Genomic DNA, 16,424 nt, shown 5'->3' on the forward strand with positions numbered 1-16,424 from the left:
GGACGAAGGCCTCTCCCTGCCATCTCCAATTACCCCTGTCCTGCACCAACTGATTCCAACTGGTGCCCGTGAATTTCCTAATTTCATCGCCCCACCTAGTCTTCTGCTGTCCTTGCCTGCGCTTCCTTTCTCTTGGCACCTATTCTATAACCCTACTCATCCACCGATCATCTAACCTGCGCATTACATGACCCGGCCCAGCTCTGTTTTTTTCTCTTAATGTCAATTAGAATATCGGCTATACCCGTTTGCTCTCTGATCCAAACCGTATACGGCAGACATTGTCAGCTCTTGACTGGAAGCTTGCCATTATCATTGAAAAGGAAGGTGTAAAATCGGTGCATTTTAGCGGTGCTGACGTGGGGCAGAAACTTGGAGATTGACTCTTGTGAACAATTCAAGGACCATGCAAAGAGTGATGGAACAAAGAATGCTAGACACAACGTTGAGAGATGTTCTTGATTACAAGACATAAAAATAGGCAAAACAAGGGCTGGTATAACATAGAACTATTCCAATCTGTTTTTATTCCAAATCTTCCATTAGCCCTCCATGATAAGTCAGAATGGTTCATGTCCAGCCCGTATGGGCAGGTGCCACGCCAATATAGGCAGAGACCGAGCCATTTTGACCAAAGTCTAGCAATGAACATGGTTCCAAAACGGTCCATACCCAGACAACACAAAGGCATCCCCAGTAAATCTCTGGGATGTCGGCATCAGTACATTCGTACATCCTAAGGATGTCCTGCGGTAATCCCAAAAGGCTTCTGATCAGGTAGATACTGAGAACACAGTAGGCACATAATTGGAGGACCATTTTAAGGTGATGTCAGGACGTGTTCCAAGGCACTAGTATTTCACACTGTAATTAAATGGCAATTAATTATTTACAAATTGGGTTAATATATGCATGACGCAGCTTGGCGTATGAGAACCCATATTGTAAGGCTCTGTTTTGATATTTGTGCGCTTTCACTTGCTCAGAAATTTCTGAAATTTTGCGTCTGTTTCTTGCCACGATTGAAAAAGCAGTTCAGTATCAAACGAACAACCTCAGGTGCAGCACCCGCTATGCACTTACGGTGGCATAGCCTTTGAGATCTGCTTTTCTTACTTCAAGAGAGCCGTTGGTGGAAGGTGTGCTTCGGACACAAGTCCAATAATAATAATGATATTAGTACTACTACTACTACTACTGCTGCTAATAATAATAATGTCTAAAACAACATCTAAAAATCAATGTTTTTTTTTTTTCCTTTTGTTTCTTTTTTTTTCAGTGAGCCATTTGTATTTTGTTTTTGGTTATACTCACTTTCATTCGGACAAGCATGAAGTTCTCGGATAAACACACCTAGAAGCAATATGTCCTGAGAATATCCTGCTAGGGCTGTTGCTGACATATATGTCCAGTTAAGTTCGCAATAAGTCCAGCAGGAGATGTTGGGTTTAAAGTTCATTGTGGGCATGGTGCTGTGGACATCCTCAGTACGTCCCATAAAGAGGCAAGATGTTTGGATCTTTCTGGGACATCCATGGGATGCTTTGTGTTGTCTGGGTAGCAATGCAAATGTTAACTACACATTAAAGTTTCTTTAGCAGCAGATTATGGTGCAAAGTTGGTATCACAAGAAATAAAACAATAAAATTTTGTTAAGATTATGTTTCCAATTTAGATTCTACTCTTCACTAATGATTAAGCATGTACCGAGGATTGGATCAGCTTACCCGACAGCTGAATTTTACGCAGCATTCTTGTGAAACTCCACTTTTTTCAAAAAGCAAGCATATATGTTTTCATTTATTTGTTTCTTAACCACTGAAATCAAGGTTTATCTTGTTGAAAGGAAGACTTAGCATGGTGCCAATTCCGACTGCCCTATTCAAATTCATATGAAACACAGAAATACTCTGACAAATGCTGAACCAATTTGAAATTCTTTTGCATCTAAGAGAGCTAAACTCTACTCACTGTTGAAAACATAATTTTTTTTTTATGTCCTTTCAAAAACTTTGAAAAAATTAGTAAATAAAAAAAATTTTAGGCAACCTTAATCTTTGATTTGGGTATCTCTTAGTGGCGCTTGCACCTCGGTGTTGGTGTTCGTTAGGTTAAGTGAGCAAATGTCCTTCCCCTCACACGATATGCAGGCGTGGAGCGAGGGCGGGCGAGGAGGAAGCACAGCGCACGCTACCTGGGGGCGCAGCCCCCTAGCGAGCGACGCATGAAGCACACCTTACGTGCTCTCTCTTGTGCTGACGTTAGAGCATGTAACGAGTGCGCGCTTGCAGCTGTTGTGAGCAAACGAACAGGTGAGTGCCGGGAGAGGAGAAGTGAGTTGGAGGGAGTGACGTCGCATCCACTCTGCTAGGCAGATGTTCAGTCTATGCCAGGCAACTGCTTTCCATTAATTAGCCGGTTAAATATCATGCCACCTTCTTGTGTGTGACGTCATTACTGCTGCTTTTTACTTCCGGGTTTCCAGGAATTTCATCAAAGTCGTGCTCACGTGGCGGGTCTCTAAAGTCTACGATACTGTGCTTTGGTGTACGGTAATCAGTGATTTCTAATTTATTCTAATTGTTCCAGACACTTCAGTAACTCAACTCGCAACTAAACTTATGCTCTGATATATCTATAATGAAACCCATTAACTTTGTACTGTACTATTTTTTTTCTGACATATTTTGACTTTCATCCCCAGTCGTCTCAGGAGGTGAAACGAAAGTGCTGCACAAGAAACAAGAGTGTCACTTGATGCATTAAAAATTGAAACACGTATGTAACTTTATTTATGCACCAAGAATGGATATCATGATTCTGCAAACTGCATCACTTAAGCAGACAAACATGAGTTTACATATATGCCTTGCAGGGTTTACTGTCGTGACCCTGCTCTAAACGAGGATGGTAGGGAAAAATGTCACCCTTGTACTAGGCATGTACTAACGTTAGAGTGCTGAATGGCTGTTGTTACGCTCAGTTCAGGTATGATGCCTATGTTTTGAACGTGTAAGTGAACTGCACTACACAGCTTAAGGGCATTAAGCTTCTATTGATCATTAACATGGTAATGAAATTAGAGCTTCAAAACTGAACTTATCCTGGGACTAAATATTCTTTTTTAGCCTTCGAGACTACTGTGCTCAAATCGCCTGTAGAACATTTAGATGCAACACTGGCTCTTTATTGTTTCACATGAGCACTTTCTTTAGAACTGTTCTTGATTTAGTTCATTTACAATGTCAATGAAGACTTGCTCGGTTTAGTGTGTTGAGCATAAAGTGCATGAAATATATTTAGCTCATGCATACATTTAGTAGATTTAGAAACAAAGTACTGCAATTCTGGCTGCCATAGTTTCTAAAAAAGTTTTCATTGTGCATTCTATTTATTCATATATGAATTGGCTAGTAAGTTTCTGTGAATGGTAGTTTATTCAACGGTTTCACAATTTTAGTGCAAGTAGCATGATTGTAAGCATTTTCGTCAGCCGATTGCATGCCACGGCAAGAAAACGTCAACTAGGAGTTTTTGTTTTATATAATCATGTACTGCTGTATAAGACAGTACTGAGTACGGAAGGGAAATTACTAGCGCCAAAGTTTCAGTCGGATTTACACAGACGACTCTTCAAGCACAGCCGGGAAAGCAGGCCAGCCATCTGAAGCAAGGAGTGCACACCTTGCAATGTTCTCATTTGCGTGTAGCCTATTTCTTTGATGAACTCCAGCTTAATGTCTTCTCGAATGTCGTGGCTCTTGCAAACACGGAATATGTTCACAATGATGTCCTCGGCGGCATAGCCAAGCTTCCACATGTGCAACATGATCTTGTAGGCATTGTCTAGCTGACCGTCAACGCAGTACTGCAGCATGTCCTTGATCTGCTCTGGATGTGGTTCGTCACATACCTTGAAAACGTTCTGGCTGTTCACGTGTCCGAAACCCACAACCGTCGACTGGAGGTTGTTGATTGCCTGGCGCATGTCGCCCTGTGCAGTGAACACAAGGGCTTCCAAACCATCTTCTGAGTAGCTGGCATTTTCACGCTGGCATATGTCCAGAAGCTTAGCAAGCACCTGCGCATCCGTCAAGCGGCTGAAGCGTACAACGGCGCATCTGGACTGAATTGGCTCAATGATTTTGTCCGAAGTGTTGCAAGCAAGAGCAAATCGCGTGGTCTTTGAGTAGATCTCCATCGTGCGACGCAAGGCTTGCTGCGCTCCCTCAGTCATGCTGTCTGCTTCGTCGAGAATAATTACCTTGTGCTTCCCTGGTGGCAGCGTCACCTTCTTCTGAGCAAACATCTTGATCTTATTTCGGACAACATCGATGCCTCTATCGTTAGAGGCGTTTAGCTCCAGCACGGCCTCACGAAATGCGGGCCCGAGGAGGATACGCGCCAAGCAGAGGATTGTTGTTGTTTTGCCCACACCGGGAGGGCCGGACAAGATTACATTGGGTACGTTGCCTTCTCGTGAGAAAACTTCCAACCTTGCGATAGTCTCATCGTTGCCTACGATTTCGGTGAATTTCGCAGGCCGGTACTTTTCCACCCAGGGAATGCAGTCTTTCTTTTTCTGGCTGTCTCCCACGTCGATTTCCATGGTCTCTGCCATAACAACAAGGTTTTTCACGTAACAGGACTTTACAAGAACGCTGGAAGCGCGCACTGAAGCCTTTGAAACTGCTGCCACTCTTGACCGCGCAAAAAAAATAACGCGCTAAAACCAGGGTTGCCAGATCGCTCCAACCACAGGTAGGCAAATTGGCCTCCGCAGTAGCCCAAATCACGTGGCCCAAATGTAGCCAAAATCGAAACTTTTGGGTAGCCAAAAAGCTTTTTTTTTTGTGAAGTCATTTCTTAAGCATATTGAATTCATTTTCGGCAAGAATACCTACATATTAGTTTTTCCACGCATGAGCACGCACGACTTCCGCGCGCATCGTAACAGAGGCCATGCGGCACGGAAAACAGATGCTGCACAAGCGCAAGAAGTGCAGAAACGCAGACATGCAGGCAAATTCATGATAAGGCAAATGCGGTCTTCATTTCAAATGCACTGTTTTATTTTTCCCAGAGCACAAAGAAATCATGAAAACAACAACACAAAAATAGCACCGCGCAATAAACACGCTAAGGAATGGCATGCATTCAGGCGTTCAGTATTATTACTTACAGCTCATGATAATTTCGCTTAACACCACACAATGCACTAAACGGAAAACTACAAAAAATTTCAAGACAAAGTCGAACACAATACTGGAGGGCATTGTGCACAGTCGACGTGGTATGGTGACAAACGAGTTTCATGCGTCTCTCTTCTTCTCTGCCACGTTCCTTCCATGCATATACAAGCTCTGAACCACCCCCCGACTCAGTGTGCCAGACAACAGCAGCAGCAGCAGTGGGAAAGTCAAAGGAAGAGGCAAAGAAAGCTTCGCTTTGAAATATTCGTCACCTGGCTTAATTACTTTTTACAGCGAAGCTACAGTGTTTACCTCTGCCCCCGCATATTATTACATTCCCAGGGAGGGCACCTTGGCTAGCTTACGTCCGTATGGGCAATAGGAATGTGTGTGCTGATCCCGGAGATAGTGCAGTACCGGGCATGCGTTGCTGGGGGGGGGGGGGGGGGGGAGGAGGGGGTACCCCGGCCGGCTTACGTCCCTATCACGGCGCGTGAACAGGAATGTGTGGGCCGATCCCTGAGATAGTGCAATACCGGGCTGACTCGCAGTGGAGGTGAAGCAGGCTTTAAGCCCACTCCCCCAAATTCCAAAAATAAGTTTAATATCTTGGGTCCAAATAGAACCACATAAATTCGGCATTGTAATATATATTACAACGCCATATTACAATTCATACATATCATGAGAAGCCAACAAACACTGACACCAAGGACAACATTGGGGAAATTACTTGTGCTTAATAAATGAAATAAAGAAACGATAAATTAATGGAAATTAAAGTGGAGGAAAAACAACTTGCCGCAGGTGGGAACCGAACCCACAACCTTCGCATTTCGCGTGCGATGCTCTGGGTATTTATGTGTACTAGTAGAACCCTGGGATATGACTAATCTCACGATATGACTAATAAAAATCGGGCCCCTCGGTTAACCCCCTTTCTTCTCATTTATATATATATATATTAGAAAGAGCATTTATAGTGTAGGAAATAAGTTCGCCTTCATGCACTTTACTTGTTTTAAATCCTGTTTGACGAATAATGAGAGGGGGAAAGTGTGTGGCGACGGCATCTGTGCATGTTGCCTGGGCTTCCGTGCTCATATATAATGCCACGCGTTTCGGAGGTGCCGGCGCGGCAGCAACAGCGGTTGCGGCATATATGTATGGGAAGCGCGGTGACTGCGGTGGCGCTTGTGTCGGCGTAGAGTGGCGCTGCATAAAAAAAATGAATGATTTCATAATGTATATGCAGCCCATGTATGCAGCCTAACAGCTTTGCCGGTAATCCGTCGCCATATGAATGTTGCGGCCCCACAAATTTTTTGAAAACTCTGCGCTCACTAGTTTCCTGTCAAGAATGCTGGCTATGTCACGCTGATAACACGGATGCCGTTCGTGACCTAGAAAACATAAAAGTAATGACTGGGTGCACAGCATTAAAGAAAGGAAGTGCACACAAGGTGGATGAGAATTATCATTTTGTGGGACAAAGATATGCTCCAATGGGTGTAAACTGTATTTAGAGTGCAGTTTGGCTTCCATAATGAAAGGATGTAAAAGTCCTACTTGCGCCCTATGAAGGCAACTATAATAGAGAGTTTCAGGTCAGGGGAGGCAAGCCCCACCCAAACTTAGGGGGACGCAAATCGCCGGGTGTACAAAAGGACCCAAAGGGAGCACAATACCCTAATCTAAAGCTCTCTTACTGCAAAACCAGTTTACTGCAATCACGTGAGAGCGAACGTCATGTTGGATGTCCACAGTGCCACCATGCACACTTCCTCCACACCAGTGAGTTTCCTACAATAATTATTGTATGAAACTGCATGCTCAACACGTTGTTTGCACTTGTGCTATTTTGTGATTGGTGCTCAGGTCAGCTTGCTGCAGTGGTCGGCACACTGTACTGTATATATATGGCGATCATCGACAAGCTCTACGGGTAAAAACGTATTGTTAGGGTAATTCCTTCAGAGAGAGGGGCAGGATACTGGGTACCCTCCCCTCACCATCAGGGGTCAGCGCCACATCACCCGACATCACCCTCCCTTGGACATTAGACATTGATGGGGCACCTACTTTTCAGTATAACTGCAGAAGCATAAAGAACAATTAATAAGATGCCTGACGTTCAAGCGCTTGCTTCCTCTCGTCTGCTCCGCTTCACCATCATACTATCTGGGGCGTGGCTCGATGCGTCTGTGGCCAACAGCGAGGTATTGTCACTCGAGGCGTACTTCGTGTCCCGTAAGGACAGATGTGGCAGAGGCGGTGGTGTCCTGATTGCAATTCCTTCTGCTTGCATGTATGGCAACAGGCACCTTGATCTGGAGCACACTGATCTTCGTCGAGTTCTTCTTTCCACATGGAACAATCCTCGTAGGATGTGCCTACTGCTTGCCCACCTCACGCGAAAAAGCATATCGTCTACTCTATCAGACCTTGAATCTAGCTAGAGCGAAAACTTACATATACTACTATTTGAAGAATTTAGCGCCCTCATCAACTGGGACTCCCATGATGACCCTGTTGCTCGCGACAGTGCCGGCGACATTCTACAATTTTCTCATTGACACTTTCCATCTACTTATAATATTTGAGAAGTTCATCAATTGATTAAGACTAATTATGTAATCAGCAGAATGCAAACAATAATCAGAGTATCTCCAAGTGACGGCAAACAACATTATCTTGGTTGTCTGCAGCTACGTGGCATTTGCATATATTTAAAGTATGGCTAAAGTTACATGGGACAACCTGTACATTTACCTTTAGACAAAGCCCACAAGCAGCAGCAAACTTGGAACAGCAGAGACTGACAAACAACAAATTATTTTCAGATGCACTTCAGCGAATTTGCTGCATTGATTTTGCCTGCTTTAGAAGCTTGTAAGCAAGGCATGGAGAAAGGAAAAAAATATTTTTCCTTCCTTTTTTTTTCATTCCGTCTGGCATCCTTTCACTACCAGAAGACTTCCAACAGAAAGTTTGAAGACTGACAAGCAAAACACATCAATCGTAATAGCATAAAACGACTCCAAATTCGTAAACTTCTATGAAAAATTTGGCAGGGTTGGCAGGTATGCGCATGTGATTAGACCATTTAAAAAACAATGAAAACAACATCACTGAGTATGTTTGAAACAAGAACCCCATGGCTGCTATATGAGTGGGCACTCTAATACGAGTGTTACATGGAACACTCTGGATCATGATGTGGCCCTATCGGGACCTAACTTTTTAGTTGTGATTGGCTCCTTCACTTGAACTATTGGAGGGAGCCAATCGTGGTTGAGAATTTCGATTAGGCTCGATTGCAATCGAAAGTGGCCGCGTGACACAACTACACAAAATGTGCCAACCTTACTCTCATAGTTCACAAGATGGTTTTAATGTGCGAAATTAAAGGTAGCATCAAAAAATATAAAATCCCTTCTTTAGTAATTGAAGGTTTAAACGTACAGTGAAAATGGAATGAGCATCATTATGCAGAGCGCGCAGAAGAGTACTAGCCAATTCGATGACTTCCGAGATTCATGCCACCATGCTCTATAGTGTGCCTCGATGTGCATGCCCCCAACCTCCTACATACCTTATGCACAGAAACACAGTATGCCTTCAGTCAAGCTGAAGTCCCCATATGAAGTGGTTTTCGTGGTTGTCACCATCCCTGGCTGCGTATGTTGCATTGTCAAGGTGTATATCTTGGAGGGTTTGTTACTGACTTATGCATCTGGTACCCTCGAGAACTCATTTTACTATGCTATTGATAATTCGAACTGCCACTTCGTGGATTAATTTGCCCACTTGCAGAGCCAAAAAGTGTTCAAGCGAAGGATAATCTTGAGCAATGCATTTGTAAACATTTGATCGGTTATATGATTGGGGTTGGTAGGTCATGCGAAGAGGATTCATGGCATTGTGGCTGCTTAGTGCAGTCATTGAGTTGGGGCTGTGGAGTCTCAGGTTTTTGTTGTTGCTTATTGCGACCAGAGGTGGGCAAATGCCCTCATTTTTTGTTTTCTCCCCAAACCCCAAAACATGGGTCTCGTTCTCACCCTCACTTTTACATGTTACACGTATTACCTCACCCTCAGTGTATAGTATTCGTCGCCCCTCTCTCGCCCTCAGCATGTAATTTTTCTTCCATCCTCGCTTACAATCACTCTCAGCTCGCAAGGATGTGTTGTCCGCCCTCACATGCAACATTCAATTTCCAACTTTTAAATAATAGTTTACATGACCCATTACTGAAAACTGACCATATACATTGGCACTGCTGTGATAAAGTTGTACTGTATTTTGCCACTAATACTTGTATAAATGGGGCAAGGAAGCGTGCATACGAACAATCACAGAGTCCATGTCCATAGCAAGATATCTTACGTTCCACACACATAAAAACTGACAGAAATATGCTTACTTGTATGCTTTAACTACAATAAGTGCCACTGAACAAACATCCACAATACTAAACGAACAATACAAAATGATCAATCTGCATTTCCCATACAATTTGAGAGCCGTGCTCGCTTCGAAACAAATTTGCTCTTGGCTTATTAATGGTCATAGTGCCAACAGGAGACTTTTGCAGATGTGCCTTTATGCAAGTTGTTATTGAAGGTCATGTGCACGGATTATTGTGCTTTATTTACATGGCACTGCTCACTTGTACTCATTATTTAGATTTTAACAGTACATCACATATAGCTCACGCACTGCACATTGATACAGCATTCAAATATGGACAAACAGATGACATAAACTTTATTGACTTTACCTGTCAAAGCCACAACAAGAAGAGATTGAAACAATTCAAATGGCATTATTTTAGGCTGGCGGAGCTATTGGAATAGCAACTTGAAAAGCACTGCCTTACTAATCTTTCCATGCAGCACTTTGGGAGTTCTTTCTCCAAGGGCATGCAGTTTGAAACTTTCCTGCTTGCCAACATTGAAGAACTTGGCATCTAATAAAGTGAAAACTTAGTGTCTGCCACACAGAAGGGCAGGGGCAGAAAAAGCGCACAAGACGAAAAAGCTGCCTTGCCTGCCTCATTATCCCGATCTCAGTTTTTATGATGCACGAATAACATAACACATAGGCAGACGTTATGCGCTTCCTGGTCTTCCAGCCAGCATATTGAGATGAAAGAGAACTAGATAATTACACTCGCCTTTTTGACGGTGCAAGTGTAATGCAGATTATTTGCAAAAAAAACAACAACACACATAACAGGCAAACACACATCTTCTATTCTCCACAATTTATTGACACAAAATTTAAGTGCAGCTTCCAGTTAGCTAACAGCTACAATACTCCCAACTTTCATGTTATTCAGCTTCTCTACATGGCGCGATGCATGTAGAAAAGAAAGTTACAAAAAAGCAGAATCAAGTTTATTTACATACCTGCCAACCTGTGAACTTCAAAATTTATAAACATACTCATGGACATGACAAACAGAAAGCAGTGAGGGCGGTAAGAAAGGGAGCAGCACGCATTTTTGTTTACGTTTGCCTTAAGTGCACACATCTTGTGGGACACATATGCACTTACGATACTTACGTTTAGACACAGCACACAAGGAGCAGCAAGCTAGGCACAGCTGAGACATACAAGCAATACAGTTGCTTTTAAATATCAGTGACCTGTTCAGTGACTTTTCTTTTGCCAATTTAGCCTTCTTCAGGAAGTTGTCTGAATAAAACTTGCTCGAAACCAGTAGCCCTCTGTTTAGCACCTTTAATTGCCACAAAAGGGTAGTGCAGGTACCATCGTAAATTCTTTCTTGTAGGTCTTTTTTTCCTTCAATCTTGCTTGTCCCATCCTTCAACACCTTTAAAACATTTTCATGAACAGAATCAATCTTTGTAAAACTTGATGCAACATTTATAAAATTGTAAAGGAACCCAAATTCACAAGCTTTACGGCAAATACAGGAACTTTGGCCGATATATATATATATATGCATTTGATGAACGCATGACAGTGGGATGCATAAATTCAATAACTACAATTTACATACTGAGTGACATCATGATTTACTTGGGTGATGACATAAAAAAAACAAGCAGCAAGTGTATAAATCAGCGGCAACAGGCCGATTTATCACACAACACCAGTGTTGGTGTGGAGATACGGTTGTCGTGTTGTTGCAGTGTTACAACAAATGCTGGCTGTCTTCCGACAATTAGAATCTGCTGACACTGCTGTCAATGGACAGTCTGCATGAAGGCTGTTGCCATCAGTGCATTGTCACAGGAGCATGAACACAACAGAGACTGATGTTGCTAGAAGTCGGTGGGTTGCCATCCTAATGTTAACATGCCTTCACTATCAAATGCAAGGTTAAAATTTAAATTAAATTCTGGGGTTTTACATGCCAAAACTAAGTTATGATTATGAGGCATGCCATAGTAGGGGAGGGCCTAGGGTTCTTTAAGCACCCAATGCATGGTACGCAGCCATTTTAGCATTTTGGCCCCATTGAAATGCAGCCGCTGCGGTCAGGATTAAATCTTGTGCCTTTGGGCTTAGCAGCGCAATGTAAAAGGCATTATTCCACCACAGCGGGTTCGATAAAATGCAAGGTGAACTTGTAGCGCTGATGGACATGACCACGAGTGAGCCCCTTCCTGTGTCCGTGTCTGTCAGGACTAAAACAAGTTCACTATGAATAACCCCCAACTCACCCAAGTAACCACTTTGATCAAATGCAGGGAGCTTGCCGTTCCATGTAGCGGCTTGAATCACGACCTGCTTTAACCTCACTTCAATGGAATTGCCCTTCCTTGCCCTTATCTCATGACGTCCACGTTCCCTCACGCTCGGCCACAAAATTACCAACTAAGATCCTCACCCTTGCCTCACTCTGCCAGGGTGAGGATGTTCGTGTGAGGGTGCATCGGCATGAGGGTGTCCATGTCTGATTGTGACATGGCAAAAACATGATGCCTACTGGGTGTACTTCTTCAGTTATCACAAATAAGCAATGCTTCTGGCAGAATCAAAAACAGAAACCTTACGAGACTAACATGGTGGCAGAGGACAATACCACTGCACCCATACTATAGCCTCTGCGATCAGGTAGCGTGATGGACTGATTTTGTACGCCATGCCTATACCAAAGCTCAGTGCGATGATGGGAGGAATAACATGGGCACTGCTCCGCGTTGGCCCTGAAATAGAACTATGAGCACAGCAGGTATGATAAAAAGGAGAGTAAGGCCATGCAGCTGTGGCAGGGGCAGTGCTTGATTGCTAATGACTCGACTCCTTGAGGTGCATTAAAAAAACTTTTGTTTGATAAGATTCATAAGGTGACATCCTTTAATATGAGACATTCTACAAATTTCTTAACGTGTTGCAGGGTCCCTATAGCTGTTCTGTGGGACCCTTCATTATTGGTTATCTAGGCTGAAGTGGTAAGCAAAACACATCTACCAGCCCAGTGCCACCACTCCAGAGTGATAACAGCTTTGAAACAAAACAGTTCCTGCTACCCGAGGATATTTAATCTGTTTGTGATCAAAGCTGGCACTGTGATACAGTGTGTGTGCTGAAAGGAAGAAACATTTACTCATCCTTTGGTTTCACAAGGTCCTCCATGGCATAAGCCAACAATCATGAAATTAACATGCATCTATTTGCTGTAGCCTTGTTCCTGTAGCCATAGTTCCTGAAAGTAAATGACTCTCACAGCAGTGAAAAGGTTTCGGCGTCTTTCACCGATGCCTCATGTAAGTACAATGCCTAAAATGTCTAACAGGTTGTACCACATCATGACGATTATTACACCAAGAGGATATTAATAAAAAATAAACTATACACTAAAAGTTCAGTGATGAAGCATTTTAAAAGTTGCAGTATGGCAATAAATACCTTTACATAGCCTGCATATAAGCTGAAAAGTGGGCCCCGCTATGGGCAGCATGTGTAAGCAATGGAAAAACCTTGCTTCTTGTAGCTCTTCTTTGCCATATTTACTAATGAACAAACTATTCATGATGAAAGCCAGGACTCGTGAGCACAAGGCAAGTGACACGATCCGTAAGACACCACCATGTACATAGCAGTACCAGTAAGCATGGCAGTATGTGTACAATATTGACAAGAATTCAGTTTTATAGCTTGAGAGGAAGCTTTAGCTTGGCGGCTCCTATCTAAATACATGTAAAAGGAGAATTCTTTTTTTTTCTCGGCAACCACTGCACCAAATCTGATGAGGTTTTTTGCATTTGAAAGGAGAACTTAAAATCTAGTGACTGTTGGTTTCGAATTTTTGATTTAGGTCGTCAATTTTTTATTAAAAATTAGCAAAAATTGAAAATTTTTAGGAAACAGAAGTATCAAGTTTACAACTCTGTAACTCAGCAATGAAAAATGGTACCACAATTCTGTGAATTGTATATGATAGTACATCTAAAGAGGACAAAATTCATATGTTACACATGAATCTAAATATATTTTGTAAAATGGAAATATAGCTTTTGCAGAACCCTTCTACACAATGTAAAAAATTCACTTAACATAAAAATTGACATATCGAATTTGTCTGCTTTGAATGATCTAATGGATGCCGTTTACAGAACAGCGATATCTGTTCTTGATGCAGAGTTATTAATTTATAAACTTCGTGCTTCTATTTTTTTTCAAACTTTTTTAATTTTTGGAAATCATTGTAACAAAATTCAGGCCCTACATCGAAATTCTCCTTCTAACAGTCACTAGAATTTAACTTTCTCTCTCAAATACAACAAATTTCATTAAAATCGGTCCAGGGGTTGTTTTAGAAAAATGTTATTGCATTTTACATGCATTTGAATAGGCTGCATCGGAGTTAGGCCCGAGCTAACGCTTCCTCTTAATGACAGCGTCAAGGGCACAAACACATGCACAAGCGAACTATGGCGTATGCAAAAACGTGAAAGCCGATAAAGTGAAAGGCAGTACTTTATAGCTTCAAGGCACGTCACTGTGTATTCTGCAGCAACAGTTGTTTGAAGCTTTATTACTGAAGAAATTTGCAGTACAAAACAAATTAAAGGCATTCCCAGAGACACTCAACCTGACACCACAGCCTATGCTGCTTATTGCAACAGCAGTCGAGCAAGGGCAAACCAAACTCAATCTTACAGGCAATAAAGACAAAAATGAAAGCATAACATTGCAGACATAGCACATCCACTGTCTAGGAATTTGCTAACTAAAGTGTAGTTGCATTTCTGCATCAAGAAGAAATCGAGGAAGCACATGTACTCTAAGAAAAACACATGTATGGTTTTACATCAAGTACAATAAAAGCTCTTTAATTAGGATTTTATAGCAGTTAAAAAAAGTGTCAGAATGTCAAATTATTAAAAAATCATAATAACAAAAACCAATAAAATAAAAAGAAAACCAAAGCATCCTGTTATGCTTGAAATCTGTGGAAAAACAATTTTTGTCAACTTATCCAAACTATGTAGCGGGACTTTTTCAGAGAATTCACATAGAACACTGCCGAACACCGTGTGACAGCAGTAATGATAGTGTGCCATGGTCACCTTCATCTGAACTTTGCTTCACACAACCCCTCACCGCATCTCCCAATTACTTCATCATGAATGTGCTCGCCGCAAGGTCACATAACATGAAGTTAACACGGTGGCATTAATGGCAATGTAATCATCACATTGAATGATAGCGTGCAGCCCTTACTTGAAGCATCCATAACGCTTTTTATCGGAAGTTTCTGCCATGTCTGTCTGATTGTATGTGTTTTTCACATTACAGGAATGAAAGAATTGTTTGTCAAACCTGTCTTTGTGCGCAAGACCTGCGAGCAGGCGAGGCAAAATGCAAATGGAGGAGCTGGGTATAGCATCCGTGGTTCTTTTCAGAGTAACGATCTCGTCAATGCATACTCTGCTGCTTCAGGCTTCAATTTGGCAGCATCTGGTTCAGACTGTATGCTAGCGCCATTTTAATTTGGTCTGTTCACCATCACTGCCACTTCATCTGAATGCTTTGTGCAGGCTGCATTTCCATTTTTCATTAATTGACTGGCCTGCAAATGAACATGTCCGAAACTCTGACCTAACAAGTTTTCTGTGCCACAGAATAAGGCCAGGACTAAAAAGTGTGCCCTAACGATCCAATTTTCCAAATTGATGGTGGTATAATTACAAAATACATGATACTCAATATTACTGATGGTGAAAAAGTAAAAAGTCAGCTGCTTACAATATTTGTCTGTCACTATCTAAATTGTCTCTAACCCTGTAATTCGCAGTATATCGTGCAGGCTGCACCATATTCTAAGTTTAGATGTATACATTTTCAACAGTGGTGAAAGTCAGAGTAGGAAAGCGTGCCAACCCATTCCACCCACATTTCTGCTATTGTTTCCTAGTACAACTTACTAGATTTCAAAATTATTTAAGACAGGAATGAGGTAAGCCATGGATGGAGTAGTGTGCATTCCATGGCTCAAGAGCAAAATGAAACAAAATATGTAGTTTTATGGAGTCTTGTGCTTATGAGGTCTTGGAAATATCGCACCAGCCTGTTGCAGCTCCTGTCTTTAATGACCCTTTGTTTCCACAATGTACTTGTTGACTTGCTTTTCTAGGAAGGTCAGTGGGCCAGGATTGTCAAGGATGACCTTGTGGAATGCTCGGACATCAAATTTTGCACCTAGGAACAGAGTGATAAATAAATATAGGCAGTTAGTACTTGAAATTCAATAGATAATGCACAACCTTAACAACCTAAAGTCTCAAGGATTAAAAATAAGTCAAAGATTAACAAAATAAAATTACAAACGTAATATACTGCTCAAACTTTGCTCCACTGCAATGTTCAGGAACAGCCAAAGCGAAAACCAGAGTCACTGCTAATAACTTTATGCTGGGAGCGATTATTCGAGCGATTATTCTGACAAAGCCAGACATTTTGGAATTTAAACCACATAGTTACACACACATTTTATAGCTCTGAGCAGTGAACCAACAAATCCTTCCATCACAACACAGGCAGCAAAATGCTTCTGGCAATGCTGTCATTATCACGGGCCATGTACCCATCTCTTTTCAAGGCTCCATACAGGTATTTTTTACAAGGACTTCCAAAGCCCTCACAAAGCTCTGGACAACAGCCAAACAAGGACTGAAACAATCAAGGTCTCACTGTCACTTGTTCACAGCAATAATTTTCATGGAAGGGGGAAGCATACAGCAGGGCATA

At 42.1% G+C, this 16,424-nt stretch overlaps 2 protein-coding genes across 3 annotated transcripts in view; both read right to left on the bottom strand.

Moving 5' to 3' along the window:
* Positions 1 to 2,770: 2,770 nt before the first annotated feature.
* RfC4 (replication factor C subunit RfC4) lies at positions 2,771 to 4,728 on the bottom strand. The gene has a single exon (XM_075694750.1). It carries the CDS (start codon positions 4,619 to 4,621, stop codon positions 3,608 to 3,610), a length of 1,014 nt encoding a protein of 337 aa, XP_075550865.1. The 5' UTR covers positions 4,622 to 4,728; the 3' UTR covers positions 2,771 to 3,607.
* Positions 4,729 to 14,181: 9,453 nt separating this feature from the next.
* LOC142584615 (uncharacterized) overlaps positions 14,182 to 16,424 on the bottom strand; it is an 81,740-nt gene continuing 79,497 nt past the window's right edge. For both annotated transcript variants that reach the window (XM_075694755.1, XM_075694759.1), the window contains exon 18: positions 14,182 to 15,875. In XM_075694755.1, the coding sequence (XP_075550870.1) occupies positions 15,763 to 15,875 (113 nt within the window). In that variant the 3' untranslated portion in view covers positions 14,182 to 15,762. The remainder of the gene's footprint in view (positions 15,876 to 16,424) is intronic.

The sequence above is a fragment of the Dermacentor variabilis genome, chromosome 1, assembly GCF_050947875.1.
Source record: "Dermacentor variabilis isolate Ectoservices chromosome 1, ASM5094787v1, whole genome shotgun sequence".
In the NCBI taxonomy this organism is placed as follows: Eukaryota; Metazoa; Arthropoda; class Arachnida; order Ixodida; family Ixodidae; genus Dermacentor; species Dermacentor variabilis.

Bases quoted from the DNA above. Each gene is read 5' to 3' on its own strand.
- RfC4 (XM_075694750.1), bottom strand. From the start codon at position 4,621: ATGGCAGAGACCATGGAAATCGACGTGGGAGACAGCCAGAAAAAGAAA.